At 30.4% G+C, this 17,843-nt stretch overlaps 1 protein-coding gene across 3 annotated transcripts in view; it reads left to right on the top strand.

Moving 5' to 3' along the window:
- Positions 1-11,087: 11,087 nt before the first annotated feature.
- LOC110670075 (uncharacterized) overlaps positions 11,088-17,843 on the top strand; it is a 29,768-nt gene continuing 23,012 nt past the window's right edge. Inside the window, exons 1-4 of one of the 3 annotated variants that reach the window (XM_058135477.1) lie at positions 11,088-11,215; positions 11,313-11,372; positions 12,098-12,150; positions 12,569-12,646. In XM_058135477.1, the coding sequence (XP_057991460.1) occupies positions 12,148-12,150; positions 12,569-12,646 (81 nt within the window). In that variant the 5' untranslated portion in view covers positions 11,088-11,215; positions 11,313-11,372; positions 12,098-12,147. Of the gene's footprint in view, positions 11,216-11,312; positions 11,373-11,982; positions 12,000-12,097; positions 12,151-12,562; positions 12,647-17,843 lie in introns of those variants that run through there. The other 2 variants (XM_058135478.1, XM_058135476.1) reach the window with 2 other exon arrangements.

Raw genomic sequence — 17,843 nt, 5'->3', positions numbered from 1 at the left:
TCTGTACCGATTGAAAAATTTTTCTAAACCTTTTCTTGGCATTCTAATGCCATAGAAACCTTAATGACTCTTCTCTGGAGTCTCAAAAATTATTTTATGAATTTTCTCCTGGGTCTGGAGTCGATAACTATCTTTACTGATACTTCTCCGTACGGTCACCCATCGCTAGGGCACCGGCTCATTTAACTTGGTTGTATTTTATTTCTAAAATTTTTCCTAAATTTTTCTTATTATTATTTGAGTTATTTATGATTCCTCACTCTAATCTAAATATTTTTTCAGACGTTTTAGCTGTCCGGACCGACACCGGTCATCGGAACAGTAGAATGTACGGAATTGCTACAGTGAGGGTGTTACATGGAACATTCATTTTGATGAAGCCATTAAATCTTTTAGTTTTATCAAGAATAAGGATGAGCCATAGGTTTACAAGAAGGTTAGTGGGAGTGCAATCATTTTCCTTATCTTGTGTGTGGATGATATCTTATTAATAGGTAATGATGTCGGTATGCTAACTACTATAAAACTCTAGTCGTCAAATACTTTCTCCATGAAAGACTTAGCAGAAGCAACCTATATTCTGGGCATTCGCATCTATAAAGATAGATCGAAAAGAATAATAGGTTTATCCCAAAGTCTATACTTGGAAAAAGTGTTAAAGAGGTTTAAAATGCTTGATTCCAAGACAGGATTATTACCAATAAGGTATGGTATCCACCTTTCCAAAGAATTATCTCCAAAGACACCTGAGGAAAGAGAGAAAATAGCAAGGATTCTTTATGCTTAAGTAACTTAAAGCCTTATGTATGCAATGTTGTGTACGAGGCCAGATATCTCATATGTAATTAGTTTGACTAGCAGGTTTCAATCTAATCCAAGTTTGGAATACTGAATTGCTGTAAAAAATATCCTTAAGTACTTGAGAAGGACTAAGGATTTAGTCTTGATATATGGAGGAGGTGATCTCCAATTGGATGGCTTTACAGATTTTGATTTTTAATTAGACGTGGATGATAGAAAGTCTATCTCTGATTTTGTGTTCATATGTAATGGAGGCGCAGTTAGCTGGAAGAGTTCCAAGCAGAGTATAACAGCTGACTCCACTACAAAGGTCAAGTATATTGCTGCATCAGATGCTGCAAAGGAAGCTGTTTGAATAAAGAAGTTCGTAACAAAATTTGGAGTGATTCCTTTAATTGAATCACCAATTCCATTATTTTGTGACAACAATGGTGCTGTGATCCAAGCAAAGGAACCCCGATCTCACCAAATATCCAAACACTTAGAAAGGTGCTACCACATTATCAAAGAAATAGTTAGGAGAGGCGATGTAGCAATGCAAAAAATAACATCAGTTTATAATCCAGCTGATCCCTTCACCAAGGCCATGACACAAAACCAATTAGACTGACATCTTGAGAAGATGAGTCATAGATTTTGTAATAAATTACTCTAGTGCAAGTGGGAGATTATTAGTAGTATGTCCTAGAGCATATCATTGTATTGTATCTTATAAACATTTACTTTCCATTTAATGGTAAATATTATTTTCTTTTAAAGTTGAATGGTTTGAATTTAATTGAAAATATCCTTCAATATCTTGTTAGATATTCTATTCTTAAGTTGTTAAGAATATGAGTGACAGAATATTCTAGCACAAGTATTATAAATTTGGTTCGCAATCTAGGGTACTTCATTGGGCATGACTTATCCGAAAAGATTGTCACTTATGTTTTTTTCCATGGATTGGTATGAGATACTAATATGTTGGAATGTTGAGTCTCATGCCATATGACAAACATTATGGGCACTTATACGATAAGTGGGTTGAACCAGTGACATAAGATGACTTGTACATGGAGTTTACTTTTGTCAATACAAAGTTATCTAGCTCATAATAGTGCATATAATCCCTTGACCTGAGATAACATAGTTATCTTATATATAGGTGGTTTGACTTTGATACTGCTTTCATGCTTGTACTATGTATGAGTATATGGGCATGTGATGGCTTTGACTAATTATAAATAGATAGGTGTTAGTGAAGATGGAATCCGTTACCCTAAGTAAATAAGGATAAAATCTTTTATCCATTTAATTGTTCTTGATGAATTCAAGTTCTTGGTCAGGACAGTCAGACTTAGTCAGAAAAGAGTTTTTGACAGGAAAGTCTTATTAATAAAAAATTAGAATTAAAAGAGGACATATGATTTTAAAAAAAGAGTTTGACATGAAACATGACTCTAGTTAGAATTGGAATTTTGTAACGAAGAGATTTTATTGCATGGTACGTATAATCAAGTTTCATGAATTGGGAAATAATTCATAACTGAGTGGAGAGTCATGGTACATTATGTTAGATGTCAATCATGATTTATGAGAATTTAAATGAAAAGGGAATTTTATTTTAAATTTGGAATAGTTTCAATAATATTAAGGAGTTAATATTATTCTCATTGCTAATTAGTAATGAACCTAATAAGTCACATACATAATAGCACCATGATCAAAGTAGGATTAGTTTAATTAATTAATTAAATGATTTAATTAATTAATTGAATTAATAAATTTAGCTTATAATTAGATTACAAAGTCCCTAGTATGACTTGAAACTAAATTTACCAATGGAAGTGTTCAAGTTAATATTTAAAGTATTTAAATACAATCTTAAATAATCAAGCTTATGGAAGATTATGGACTTGGTCAAATTTTGATAATTTTGACCATGTTGACTTGGTCAAAAATGGGAGGAAAATGTCTAATTAATTAACGGTTAATTAATTAATTAATTAATATTTAGAAATACTAATTAATCTTAGTTTCTTAATTAAGATTAAAGCATGGCTGGACCAATCATATGATGAAAACAAATTCAAAGGTTGAATGGTTATTGGACACTTGTCAATTTAATTTTAATTAAGTAAATTAAAGTGAATAAAAGGAAAATGGAAGAAGACAAATTTAATATTCTTCTTCTTCCTTCTTGGCCGACTCATTCCTCTCACCATAAAAAAAAAAAAAATTCTTCTTCCTTCTTCCTTGTTTGATTCAAGAATATTAAGTGTTAATACTCTTGAATTAATAGTTAAGAAAGTGTTTCTCACTACTTCCAAAGAAGAAAGCCTAGAAAAACCTTTCTCTTCCTTTTTTCCAAGTTTGGACGAACCATAAGGAAGCACAAAGAGAAGATTTTGGTTGATCAAAGTGCTTTGATCAAGGAGCTTGTGTGAACAAGCTAGAGAGTCAACATTTGGTGGCTTCACTATCAGGATTGGAGGTGGAATTTTTGATTTTGCACCTATTTGTGTGAGTTTTCCCTAAAACCCTAACTTGTTAGATTTTTGGAATTTTGTTTCCTAATGGCAATTAGTTATGTTAGCAACTGAGAAATCATGTTTTATGACCAAAGCTAAATGTTTTGTAATAGTATAAAATGTTTGTCTCTTGTATGACATTTAGGGTTATAAAATTTAAAAATTGCTAACCTTGCACCTTATTGGGCCCTAAGGTGCATTTTTTTTTTCACCACAGTCTTATAAGTTGAATTAATCACATTTAATTTTTCTCGTTCTATCTTAGAATATCAATTCGTTCAAATTTGATTTGCTTCTATTTCCATTTTTTGTAAGCGGCTTGGCTTTTTCCAACTGTTCAAAAGCTCCCTCGCGTAGTTTTTCTGAATTTCAAATAATATCCAAAATCCTTTGTTTTCAATTATCTAATAAATCACTTAATACTCCCTTTCCAAAAAAAAAAAATAAATACACCAAGGATTACACTTAGATTTATTAGATTTGTTGCTAAAATATCAATATTAAACCCAAAACTTCTAGTGGATGACCAGTGACCCAAGGAAATGAAAAAATCGGTTACATTTTTCATATGATCTCCTCTTTGCTTATAGACAATAGACATGCTAATTATCTTTTTTTTTTCCTTATTCTATATATTTTATTTATTTATATTTATTTTATTTTTATTTTATATAAGTATATGTTATTGTTTATTATTGTTCTTGTTTTTTCTTTTTTTTTATTCTATTTCTAAATAGAGTAAAAAAATGTTCAATTTATATTTGAATTATAAATACATTTTTTTTTTCAATTTTCAATTTAAAATCTCTAATAACATACATTAGTTTTTTCCTCCATATTATTCTTGTGACACTCCTTACCCGTCTACAGTGTAGCCGAGCAAAGTGTGCCACATTCAGTGCCGGAATACCCTATATTGTCTCGTCTTATACTGTATTAATTTAAATTCCATGTATTTGTATTATCCCATATGTTCAATTTTTTTTTATCACATCCTATTTTTGTGGAGACCCAGACAGAGTCTCCTCTGTTATATTAGCGTATGACGGTATTTACCTGTTAAAGTAGTTCATATTCATCTCATTTTCCATATGCCATATCATATCATCATAATTCTCATAATCATTTCAAGTAAATAAAATATTTCTTTTCATTCATATAAAATCAAGTACAATATTTACAAACTATTTATAATCTCAAAATTTAATTACATTATATACTTATGTACAATGAACAAAATATAAAAGCTAAATACACATGGGCCCTGCAAAAAAATGGATCACGAGGTGACACGTCACTGCTCGCAAACTGCTCCACTTACTGCCGAGGTAACACGTCACCTTTCGCAAACCTGCAAAAAAAAAAAAAGAACAAAATACAAAAGCTAAATACGCCAGTACCTACACGATGGAAAAACCAACGCACTAAGCATAACCCTTAGTGGTGCATAAAATAAAGGGAAATAAACTAAAAAATTAAAGATAATTATTATATGTATAATTTCATAAGGAAATGTAAATTCTCTAAATTTTTAGTCATTTACATGTTTATTGACTTGGAGAGCAAATAAATTTATCAGGATCTTTTCTGTTCACTTATTCCATATTCAGTTTTATTAATGTACTTATTCAATTTTAAAGCTTATTACTCATATCTGTGCCCAAGTAACCTATGATAGACTATAAAGACTGGATACATGGGACTATACTAGTTAGACATCTATATGTCTATCATGTATACATCGATCATGTCAGGCACAAGGCCAGCGGGCAGACATAAAGCCAAAAATCATAATAGGCACAATTGGCTAACGAGCAGGCATAAAGTCTGAAGAACAACCATATCAAACATATATTATCTATCAATGATTATTTATATAGGCAGTACTACAATCTGTAGTTTCTAATTGGTATACCAATTGATCCATGCTATATATATAAGTCTAGGCATACTTTGGGCAAGGTAGTATTATTAAATACTTATAGTTTCATTATTTCATATCATGTACTATTTGTGTTTCATAGCATTTTTATGTTACTTGTGATGAGAAACATAAGTCCCACATACATATTCATGTCACTTTTATGTTTAGTAAATCATTTTGATTACTTCCATATCATATACCAAGTCCTTTTATGAACCTTTTTCAAGGTCCAGATTTGGGTGTCTTAACTTCATCTAGAATTTTAGTCAAGATATAGCCATTGTTTGGCCATACATCCTTCACGAAAGTTATTCCTCTATGTCTTATCTTTGTTTTTCTTTTTGAATCATGTCATTTAGAGTTTTAGAACTCAAGTTTGTTAGTAGTATGCCCTAGAGCATATTATTTAGTATGTATCTTGTACATATTTTTATTAATAAAAGGCATTTCCACTTTTGCGTTTACATAATATATTTATGTGTAATAGAAAAGGTCCATTGATATTTTGTTAGAAATATTATTCTTAAGTTGTTAAGAATATGAGTGATAATATTTCTAGCACAAAGTATCGTAAATAGGTTCACAATCGAGGATACTTCATAATAAGGACATGACTTATCCAGAAAGATTGTATTCATGTTTGTTCCCAAGTTATTTATATGAGATATAAATAAGATGTAATAGTGAGTCTCATGCCATATAACAAACATGATAGGCACTTATAAATGATAAGTAGGCAGAACCAATGACACTTATGACAAGCACATGGAGTTTACTCTTGTCAATGTTTTGTCATAAATCATATCAGTGCATATAATCTTTAGACCTGAGATAGCACAGTTATCTTGTATATAGGTAGTTTGAGTTTGATACTGCTTTCATACTTGTACTGTGTATGGGTATATGGGCATCTGTTGGCTCCTACTAGTTATATATGGAGGTAAGTGTTGATCAAGATGGAATCTGTTCCTCTAAGTAAATAGAAATAAAATAATATGTTCATTTAATTGTTCTTGATGTTTCAAGTTCCTGGCCAGGACAGATAGATTTATTTAGAAAAGAGTTTCTGATGAGAAAATCTTTTTAATCAAGAAATGGAATTAAAAGAGAACATAATATTCATAGCAAATAGAGTTTGACATGAACCATGACTCCAGCTTGAGTTGGGATTTTGTAACAGAGAGATTCTAGTGCATGGTAACATATGATTATAGGTTCGTTTAAGGTAAACCTTATTACTAATTGGGTGGCCATGACATGCTATGCTAGGTGTTAACCATGGTCTATGAGGTTCATAAAATGATTTAGAGAAATCATTTATGGTAAGAAAGAGTTTTGATGATATAAAGAGTTGATATCATGTCTCATTGCCAATTAGTGATGAGCCTAGTAAGTCACACACATACACAAGTTATCACCTATTTAAATATGATTTAATTAATTAATTAAAGAGTTTAATTGATTAATTAAATAGGTTTGGTTTGCAATTAAATTGCAAAGTCCCTAGCATGACTTGAAACCAAATCTATATTATTGGATGTATAATATAAGTTAAATTTATATTTAAAGCGTTTAAATATAAATTTAATTAATGAGAAATTAATTAATAGAGATTAATTAATTAATTTATATTTGATATAAATTGATTAGAAGAAGAAAAATAATTATTTTGGGTTACGAACTCAAAATTAAGACACAGGGGCATTTTGGTCATTTCACAGTGTGACACGTGGCATCATGAGATGGTGACATATGGGATTACACATAAGCTTGCCAAATGTTTTTTAATCATGTAAGATGATTAAAATCAAGATTAAATATAGGTTTGACACTTGGCACAATGTGATTGGGTCACTTAAACCTAGAGCTAATCAAAGGGTGACATGTGGCAAGGGTTTAATGTGTTAACCTAGCTATTTAAGTGTTGTTATGAAAAGAAAAGCAACCAGCAGCTACTCCTCTCCTTTGTCACGCCACTTTGAGGCTTTTCATCTATTCTTCTTCATCTCTCATCAATTCAAAGAGATTAGCCATCAATCTCTTGAATTAAGAACACTAGAAATTATTTCTAGTGTCCTATTTACATCTCTAATCTCTTAAAAGGCAGAACTTGAATTTCTAATTAATAGAAAAAGCTTTAGAAGCTGTTCAAGGGCTGCCATAGGTGTTCTTGGTGTGGACAAGCTAGAGGGACAACATCTGGTGTCCTGAAGATGAATCTCAAAGGCGCAGACACGCTGCAATGCATCAAGAGGTTAGTGTAATCGTTCTTGATTTAATCTAGGATTCTAAAAATTAATCTGATTAATTTTAAAATCTTAAATGGCAAATAAAGATCCAAAAACATATTAAAAGAGTTTTAATATGTTGTTTATCATTGAAATCAAATAGATAAAAAATAAATCTTGCATGATGCATGTGACCCTAGGTGAAAATTTTGAATTCAATGATATAAACTTGTGTTTTTCATGCTTCCGTTCCTTCAAAGTTATGGTTAATTAACCAACACTAGTTAACTGTCTCACTCGGGTTCTAGAATCAGGTAGATTCTGGAGTCAAATTTTATCTAGTCATTTGGGCATGCTACAATCAATTTCAGGCCTAATGTTCTTCATATGAGTTGTTACCCTATGTCTTAGAGTCACTCAGATTCAAGAATCACAATTTTTTAGGTCATTTTGGATGAATTATAGTCAATTAACTGACCTAGACTCCTGAATCTTGTGCCTTCAGGATTTTAGGTTCAGATCAGTGTATTTGATTCCTATTTTAGGGTTTTTACTCTCAAAATTTGATAAAAGTTCCTAAATCAAAGTTGAAGCCCTGTTTCTTAGGTTTCTAGAACAATTTGGCTCATCCCATTTGGAGTTTCCTAGTGGGAGATATGGTATAAATACTGTTCTAGGGTCAAGTGACTATTTGGTTCAATTTCAGGATTTGGATGGCTGACTTGTCCTAGAAATTTGTCTAAGTTCCATTAGATTCTGGGTTTTAGTCAAAACATCTAAATTGTAGTTCTAGGTCATATAAAAATTTTGGCTTTAGTTTTACTACATTTGCAGTTTTATGGACTAAGTTATGGTATTTTTGCAAAAACTGGTCGGGTAGGTCTAAATCCAGAATTTCAGGTCACTTTTGGTTCTGGTTAGAATTGTTGACCTGAATTTTTCTAGCAAATTGGTTAAGGTAGAGGCAGAATTAGGCTCTATGTTCTTCATGAAAAATGTGCTCCTATGTCTAACATTTTCAATGGTTCAAAAATGAGGTCATTCTGATCTTCCTAGAGTGAGTTATGGCTATTTGAACATTTACTATTCACATGGTCATTTTTTCAGGTCCAGCATATGGTTACTCGGATTCAAGCTAACTTTAGGCCATCTTAAGTTCAATTCTGAGTAGGGTCTCTACATGAAAAATGTGGCAAATTGTCTTAGGTTTAATCTCCAATTGACCTCACACTAATTGGAGCAACATAACTCTACTTATGGCCCTAAAAGTACACTTGACTCAAGGTCCAGAATTCCTGCATGAAAACAACAAGCCCAATTTCTCAATTCCACCCAACTTCCAAACTTTGATCACATTCATGGCACTTCAAAGAATCAACAATCAACCTCAACAACATCAATTTCAAGTCACAACACAAAATTCCCAAATTTAGATCAAAACCCTAATTCCCATAGTCATCTTTCATGCAAATGCATACCAAACTCATACCAATTAACTTATCTATCACATATACTCATTAACAACACTAATAAACAAATTAATTTCATCAAAAATCATCAAACCCCAAATCTTCTCATGGCTGCCGAAAAAATACTTATCATTTTCTTTCAATTTTATAAGATTTCAACTTAGTTCATTATGTTAACAATGATTAAAGAAGGAAAGAAGCTTGTATATGGCATTAACCTTGAATTGATCAATCTTTGACTTGTTAAAACTTTAATTTCTCTTCAATTTTTGGCAGCCAATTACTTTTCCAAGGTGCAAGATCAATTTTTAGTGAAGAGATTTGAGGGTTTTATGGTAAGATACAAGGGAAATTCAAGCTTGGAAATTTGGAAGAACATGGAAGAATACTTCCATGGAGTTTTCGGCCAATAGGGAATTAAAAGGAAGAAGAAGACTTATTTAATGCTATTTGTCTCTTATGAAGCATATTTATCCATAAAATTAATTTAATTATTAATTATAAAAATTATAATTTTTAACATTTCAAATAATTCCCTCTATGTCCCTTCATTTATTTTCATAAGTACTTCATGTTTTCAATAGATTTTCAAAATTTTAATGTTACTCATTTTAATGGATATTTAGGTCAAAAGTCCACTTTAAATGCCAAATGACTAAAATGCCCATCGTTATGTTTATCGAGTTATAATTATTTGTACCGATTAACTTAAATTTCCTTGTATTTTTCTTGGCATTTTTATTATTGTTTAGACCTCATAAATTCCCCAGTTAAGTCCCAATATTTATCTTATAGGGTTTTCCCATGAGTCTGGGGTTGACAACTGTCTTCACAGTCGCTTCCCATTAGGGTTATCCATCGTCGTGACCTCCAGCTCCTTTAATCTATCTACACTTCATTTCTTTTATTTTTCCTTAATTTTTCTTAGTCTTTGTTTAACCATCTTATGACTTTTTACTCTAATTTAAGTGTAGTTCCATCCATTCTGGCTGTCCGAACAAACTTCAGTCATCAGAACAGTAGAATGTACGAACTACCTAAAGTGAGGGCGTTACAATTCTATATAATTTTAATATATTTATTTTTTTTGATGCAAACAAATTTATTCTTAGGAAATTTTTGTTTTAAATACTTTTTATGATAAATATTATCATTTAAAAATAAAATTAAAAATTTAAATTATTTTTTAAAATTATTTACATATTAAAATTTAAGTAAATTTATTTTATTTATTATTTATAAAATATATCAAACTACTAATTATAATAATTTATTATTTTAAAAGAAGATTAATTCTAATTAAAAGTTAATCCGTCAACCATTTATCTTGACCAGTTCATTAACCAAGCCCAGTTTAAAAATCTTGGTTATGATACATGGTGTGAATCAATTTCTAATTTTTATTAAAAAAAAAAATTTATCTGAAAAATGATGTTATTTCTATTAGGAATGAACACTGTTTAATTCAAATAAAAAAAATCCATTGAATTAATTAGTTTTGGTTTGTTTGGTTCCAGTTAAGTTTGGAATTTGCCTAGGAACCGGAACCGAACCGGAATTTTAAAATTTCAGTACAGTTTCGATTCTATTCTTCATTGTTTCGGTTTCAGTTCGGTACAGTTCTGGGTTCTTCAGTTCGGTACGATTCTAATTCGATTATCGATTTTTAAAATAATTTTATGTAATTATTTCCTCAAGAAGTCATACTTGAATTAGCATTTAAGTTTTGAATTGAGTTATTAATACAAAATATATCATATAATATATCTTTTAACTATACATAAATTATATAATCTTTAATTATAAGGTGCATATTTAGCTTAGGATTAAATATATTATATAATATAATAATATATCATATAATATACATTTTAACTATTTATTAATCATATAAAACATAGAAAAACATATATATATATATATATATATATAAATTCGGTTCTCGATTCAGTTCCGATTCTATTTGGATATCGTTCCGATTCTATTTGGATATCTTTCCGATTCGATTCTTAATAAAAAATAAAAATAGAATTAAAATATCAAAATAAATTTGATTCGATATAGTTCCTATAGATTCGATACAATTCTTCGGTTCGATTTGGTTCGATTCCCCCAATATACGCGCACAGATTAGGTTAAACTGACTTGAAGTAATCAAATAAAAGCAACACTTCAATTTAGTATATGCAGTGCGGCGATTAGCAAGAGGAAATGTTATCTCTACGTCGTGTGTTCGATTCTTGCTCCTCCTCATATTGCCATATCATTTTTCTTTCACAGGTTTAATCTGAGCCGTTCTACCCATACGTTCATCTTTTATTCTAACCCTAGGCCGTCCCAAATTCTAACCCTCGCATTTGTTTGCATCTCTGTATAGATTACAATCGACTGCCTCTAACCTTGTCGCATCTCTGATTGAGACTTCCTTGCTCTCTCTGTAAGCAGTTGATTGGATTTTATTTATTTATTTATTTTTTGTCATAATGTATGAACATGTAAATTTTGAAAGCTTGGGACTGGTTGTTTGAAATAAAATTTGAAGGTTTGGGATTGGCTTTGTTGAATTTTATCTTCATCAAACAAACATCAAACCTCAGATGCCAATTTAATCATTTTTTTGTTCCTGTATTTATTCAGTTTTTTAAATAAATAAAAGAATTAGTTAATACAAAACAAACAATAAAAGACTAGAACCGATTTTGGTTTTTAAAGAAGGAAACACTTAAGTATTTCCTGGTTGTTTCATAGGGTAAATTCATGTGAAATTTTACGGTCAGCAATGGATTTGAAGCTTTTGATTCTCATGGTTTGTTTGCATTCATTTGCCTTTCTTTCTAAATGAGCTCAATTTATTAAGTTTCTGCGTATTTGAGGGTCTAAATTAATGAGCAGTCTCTTTTTATTTTTTTTTTTCATTTGATTAAAGATTGTAAATTGTGTTTTATTTAAGAGAAATATAATTTAATTGTGTTGAATTTAATTTTGTTTGAGCTCCATTGGTTTATGGAAACTTAATGCTTTCTTATTTGTGCATTTGAGCTATGCAGAATTATTGGATGAACAGGTGCATAAAATTAATAGAACATATATACTTTTCTGTTTTATGTTTTTAATTTTTCAATTGCAATGTGTAGTTTGAAACCTATCTTGTCACTTATGTAGGGTGTGGTTGAAGCTTGACTACCTGGTTGACTGATATATACAAGTACAAAATGGTATGCTTTACTTTAATTATGATCTTTTATCAATATTTGGTGATAATGAATAATGATTGATATTAGAATGATGGGTACCTTGTACTTTTTTCTTGGGTGGGTTTCAATATGTATTTGATTAGTCTTCTCATAAGAGTTAACTAATTCACTCTTGATCTTTGGGTTTGTAATGATTCAGTTACTGTATTGTGATATTATTCATTGTGGGTTGGATATGGAGACATGCATTTGCAAGTATATATCAAAGTAGTATTAAGTTTATTTTAAAGTCTGCTGCCATGTGGCTTCTGATAGTGGTGCATGCGTTACTGATATTTCTGCTGTTATGATTTAATGTCTTGTACAGTAATGAGTTTCTGGGGTAAATGTGTTGTTTACTATTTCATCTTTATTAATAGTGTTTTACTTGTACATGCAGTTTTTTGATGGATATGGATATCATGGAACGTCATTTGAGCAAACTTATCGATGTTACCCTGCATCATTTATTGAAAAGGTTGGTTTTTTCTATTTTTTTATTTTTTTATTTTTAATTTTTATACATCTGTTGTTTTTTTAATTAATGAGATGTTTAATTCTTAAAAAAAAAAGAAATATATGCTTCATTGGTTGTTAATAAAATGGATAAGATCCATTGAGGAATGAGAACTCCTCATTGTTCTTATATCCTAGCAATGGGACCTTTTCTTTTATTCCCCCGTGTCCCCACACCCCTCCTCTCCAACACACACACAAACACAAAAGACGAACGCAGAAACAGAAATGAAAAAGGGCAAGTTCTATTTAGGCCTGAGCATTCGGTTAGTTCGGATCCGAACCATAATAACTTAAAACCAAAACTTCAAAATTATCCGGATCGAACCAAATCGAACTAATCAACTAATATCAGTTATCATAAAACCGAATTCAATTTGTTTTTAAATTGCCAAACCTGAAAACAAAATGTAACTGATGCCAAAACCTAGTTGTGCAACACATACAAGCTGATAGTTTGGACTACTAAATAGCGTCAGATCATGCATTTGAACCTGCTCAAATTTGGCCATAATAATAATAATAATAATCCAACATTGCAAATAGAGCAACAACTTGACCATCATAATAATAATAATCCGACATTCCCATTAACAACGCCAAATGTCCAAGTTACTATTTAATTTAGAAAATCAGTTTCAATAGTTAATTTTATGATTATTTATTTTTCTTAAATTTTATCTTGCCAAAGTCATAGATGACCCCAAATTTTGGGGATAAAAGTTTAGTTAAGTTGAGTTGAGTTATCTTGCCAAAGTCTGAATTTATACTTGGCAAATATTATTAAAATTTAAAACTTTCTTTGATATTAATTTCTAATTATTTATGTATTTATCTAAATTATTCAAAAATAGCCCAAAATTAGAAAAAAAAAAACATAACAACCCTTAAATCTCTTTTACTTCAAAACTACCTTGTCTATTTGATGATCCATGCTCTTGAGCTCAAAAATTTGTAGAGAAATGAATGATTTCACTTAAGTTGGTTGTGGAGAAAGTTGAGAGAAAATGGCTTAGTTGCTTAGAGAGAATGAAAAGGTGCTAAAATGAATGAGTCAATATAGTTTTTTAGCCCAAAAAAAAGGCTCCCTTATTTTTTTTCACATGAAAGAGGTCAAAAAAAGCCAAGAATTTTTAACTGGAAAGTAACGATTGTTCGGCAGTTACATAACGATCTGTAACAGCCGTTGCCTTTCAATATTGGCCGTAACGGCCTTTACTGTTACAAATTTAAAATCTGTTAAAAAACCTCTAAATAACGGTCATTAGGTAACGTAACGATTGTTATTTAAAACCATTTTTGTTACATACCCTCTTAAAGCTTTTTAAGTTCCTTTAAATCTTCCTCAACATTTATTAGGCTATTCGAGGAACGTAACCAATCTTGAGCATATATCAAAGCCTCTACAATTCAAGAGGTCAAAGAACTCCTAAAGGGATCAAGTACTCTCCCACTAGTACGGAATACACTCTCTAATGCAACTGTTGAAACTGGAACAATCAATATGTCTCTTGCCATTTTTCCAAGGATAGGAAATCTCTCATAATTGATTTTTCACCATTTAAGGATATCAAAATCTTCCTTGTCCTCTTGAATTGCCTCACTCAAATACAATTCCAATTTAGTTTTTGAATCTAAATCTCTAGTTTTTTTTTTTTTCAACTTTTGCTTCTTGTAGTGATGCTTTAAGAAGAATTTTGGCTTAAGATTTATTGAATTATCACGACCTCTTAAGAGCTGTGAACTGGTGCTATCACTTGATTGCTTAAAATCAGGTTGGTACATTTTTTTGTATTCATTAAACAAGTCTTGAATGTTTTCACTTTCTGGAATAACTACTTATTGTTTTCTTTACCATTATTTGGCAAAATGAAAATTCCATATACTCAAACTTATCACGAAATAAGTTTGTTCATTTTATCTATATCCCTCCAATACTTGTAAAAAATTTTCCTCATTCTTTGCCCCATTTTCACCTCATTATCATTATTGAAAGATTAATGTACCTAAGGGTGCAAAGTTAGCAATTTTTAAAATTTTCTTAACCCTAAGGTTTCATGCAACACATAAATCATTTATGCTATTGTAAAACACATAATTTGGTTATAACAAATTATGTTTCAATTGCTAATATGTCTAATTGCCATTAGGAAACAAAAATCCCAAAATTAACAAGTTAAAGTTTAGTGAATTTTAACCCTTAGACGCAGAATCAAATTCAAACACCAATCCGGGTAGTGAAGACTACGAATTGTTGATCTTCTAGCTTATTCACACAAACAAGAAGACCAAAGCTTCCTTTGATGAACCGAAAACCTTTGGATCCTTTCCCTTTGATTCGGCCAATGGTAGGAGGAGGAGATTTTTAGGGCTTTTAGGTTTTAGCTTGATGGAAATGAAGAGAAACACTTTCTCAACTTTTAATTCAAGAGTTATAACACTTAAACTCTCTTGAATTAAGCAAGGAAGGAAGAAAAGAATTTGGCTATAGATGAGAAGGTGGTTTAGCCAACTTGAGAGAGAGGAAGATGATAATCACTTTTCCTTTCTTTCTTATCCTTTTATTTATTTTAATTTCTCTTAATTATTTTTAACCTTACAAGTGTACACACTTAATTCAAAGATTAAATGTGCTTTCTAATCTTAATTAGTCCACTTGTCAAGTTAAGATAATTAAAGAAATTAAAAATTTAATTAATTAGTATAAAAAAATACTAATTAATTAAGCACTTTCTCTCCCCTTTGACCAAGTCAAACTAAGCCAAATTAACCAAAATTAATTTCCTACCTTATACTTAATTAATCAAGTTTATATTTAAATTTTTTTAAATATTAACTTGAATACTTCCAGTGATAAATTTAGTTTAAAGTCATGCTAGAGACTTTACAATCTAATTACAAACTAATTATATTAATTTGATTAATTAATTAAATCATTTAATCAATTTAATCAACTTAATTTTGCTTTGATCAAATTGTTCTTATGTGTGTGACTTACTGGGTTCATTACTAATTAGCAATGATAATAATATTAACTTTTTAATATTATTGGAATTATTTCATACTTAAAAATGAAATTTCCTTTTTATTTAAGTTCTCATAAATCATAATTGACATTTAGCATAATGTACGATGACTACTCAATTAGTTATGAATTATTCCCTAATTCATAAACCTTGATCATACATACCATGCACTAAAATCTCTCCGTTACAAAATCTCGATTCTAGCTAGAGTCATGGTTTATGTTAAACTCTTAATGCTTAGAACCATATGTCTTCATTTTAATTCTAATTCTTGATTAATGAGGCTTTTCAGTCAACAACTCTTTTCTGACGAAATCTATCTATCCTGACCAGGAACTGGACTTGTCAAGAACAATTTAAATGGACACAGGATTTTATCCTTATTTACTTAGGGTGACGGATCTCATCTTGACTAACCTATCTCCATATATAACTAGTTGGAGTCAACACATGCCCATATACTTATACCTTGTACAAGCATGAAACCATTACCAAACTCAAACCAACTATATACAAGATAACTGTATTATCTCAGATCAAGAGATTATATGCAATATTATGATCTATATGACAATGTATTGACAAGAGTAAACTCCCTGTGTATGTCATATTTGTGTCACTGGTTCAGCCTACTTATCTCATAAGTGCCCACTTTGTTTGTTATATGGCATGAGACTCACAATTCCATATCATTAGTATCTCATACTAATTGATGGGAATAAACAAGGATGACAATCTATCCAGATAAATTATGCCTAATAATGTATCCTAGATTGTGAACTGAAATTTATAACACTTATACTAGAATGTTCCGTCACTCATATTCTTAACGTCTGTAGAATGGAACATCTAACAAGTTGTTAAAGGACATTTTCAATTAAATATAAACAATTTACATTAAAAGAAAATATACATGCCATTAAAAGAGAATAAATGTTTACAATATACAATTTCATGATATGCTCTAGGGCATACTACTAACAATTACTACCGATCCATTGATTCTAAATAAAAGCTAAGTCACTTATCTCACTAAAGAATGTATTAGATGTGACATAACGGAAACCTAAAATACGCAAAATTAGCTCATAAAAATGAGCCAATATTTCAACAATTTTCCTACACTAAGACCAATTATAAAAATTAGGTGCCCCATTCTCCCTCCAACTCAATCTTGAGCATAGGTTCTTGTGACTCGTACCTCTCGAATGTCCTTACATATTTTTGAGCTATATTCAACATCAAGTCAAATTCCACCTAGTTGGAACATCTAAACACAAAGAAAACTTGGCTTCAATTTTTTCATATTTAGCACACTCCTTAAATTTTTTCAATCTACCAGGTGTATCCCATTGCATCGCTTAACTTAAACATCAACTCACTAACATCTTTTAAGACATCCATAACAACCAAATTAAGAATATGTCCCATACACCTCATATAAAGGTAATTAGAATTAGAAACAATAACACCCAATTTGCATTTTTAAAAAAAAATAAGAAATGGCTACATCGTTTGAACTAGCATTGTTGACTGTAATAGTGAATATCTTATCTAGCTCACACTCTATCAAACAAGTTTCAATAGCCCTACCAATTGTATCACCTTTATGACTTGTAATAGTACAATAATTAAGAATTTTCTTATGTAACTTACAATCATTATCAATGAAGTGAGCAATAACATACATGTAATTAATTCTTTGTAAAGATGTCCATGTATCTATAGTAAGACTCAACTTTTTACAATTTTTCTTCAAATAGGACTTCGATTTTGACCTCTCCTTAACAAACACTGTATAACAATCCCGTGAAATAGTCCAACGGGAGGGAATCCTAAACTTAGGACATATGGCTCTCATAAATTTTCGAAAACCCTCACCTTCAACAAATTTAAATGTCAACTCATCAATGTTAATCATGTGTATTAGAGCCTCCCTATTGCATTTTCATCATACTTCCAATTAGATAGTGTGTCTAATTCACCATCTACATTAGTTTCATTTGATTGCAAATTCAATAATGTTTGCCTAGTCTCAATGGCATATGGGTGCTTTTTCCAAACATTTATATGATTCCTAAGTGCAGTGGTTCCATTTCTCCTTGTATCACAACAAAATTCTTTATCATAGTA

The sequence above is a fragment of the Hevea brasiliensis genome, chromosome 14 (genome assembly GCF_030052815.1).
Source record: "Hevea brasiliensis isolate MT/VB/25A 57/8 chromosome 14, ASM3005281v1, whole genome shotgun sequence".
Taxonomy (NCBI): domain Eukaryota; kingdom Viridiplantae; phylum Streptophyta; class Magnoliopsida; order Malpighiales; family Euphorbiaceae; genus Hevea; species Hevea brasiliensis.
This window is presented reverse-complemented; position numbering and strand designations above follow the sequence as displayed.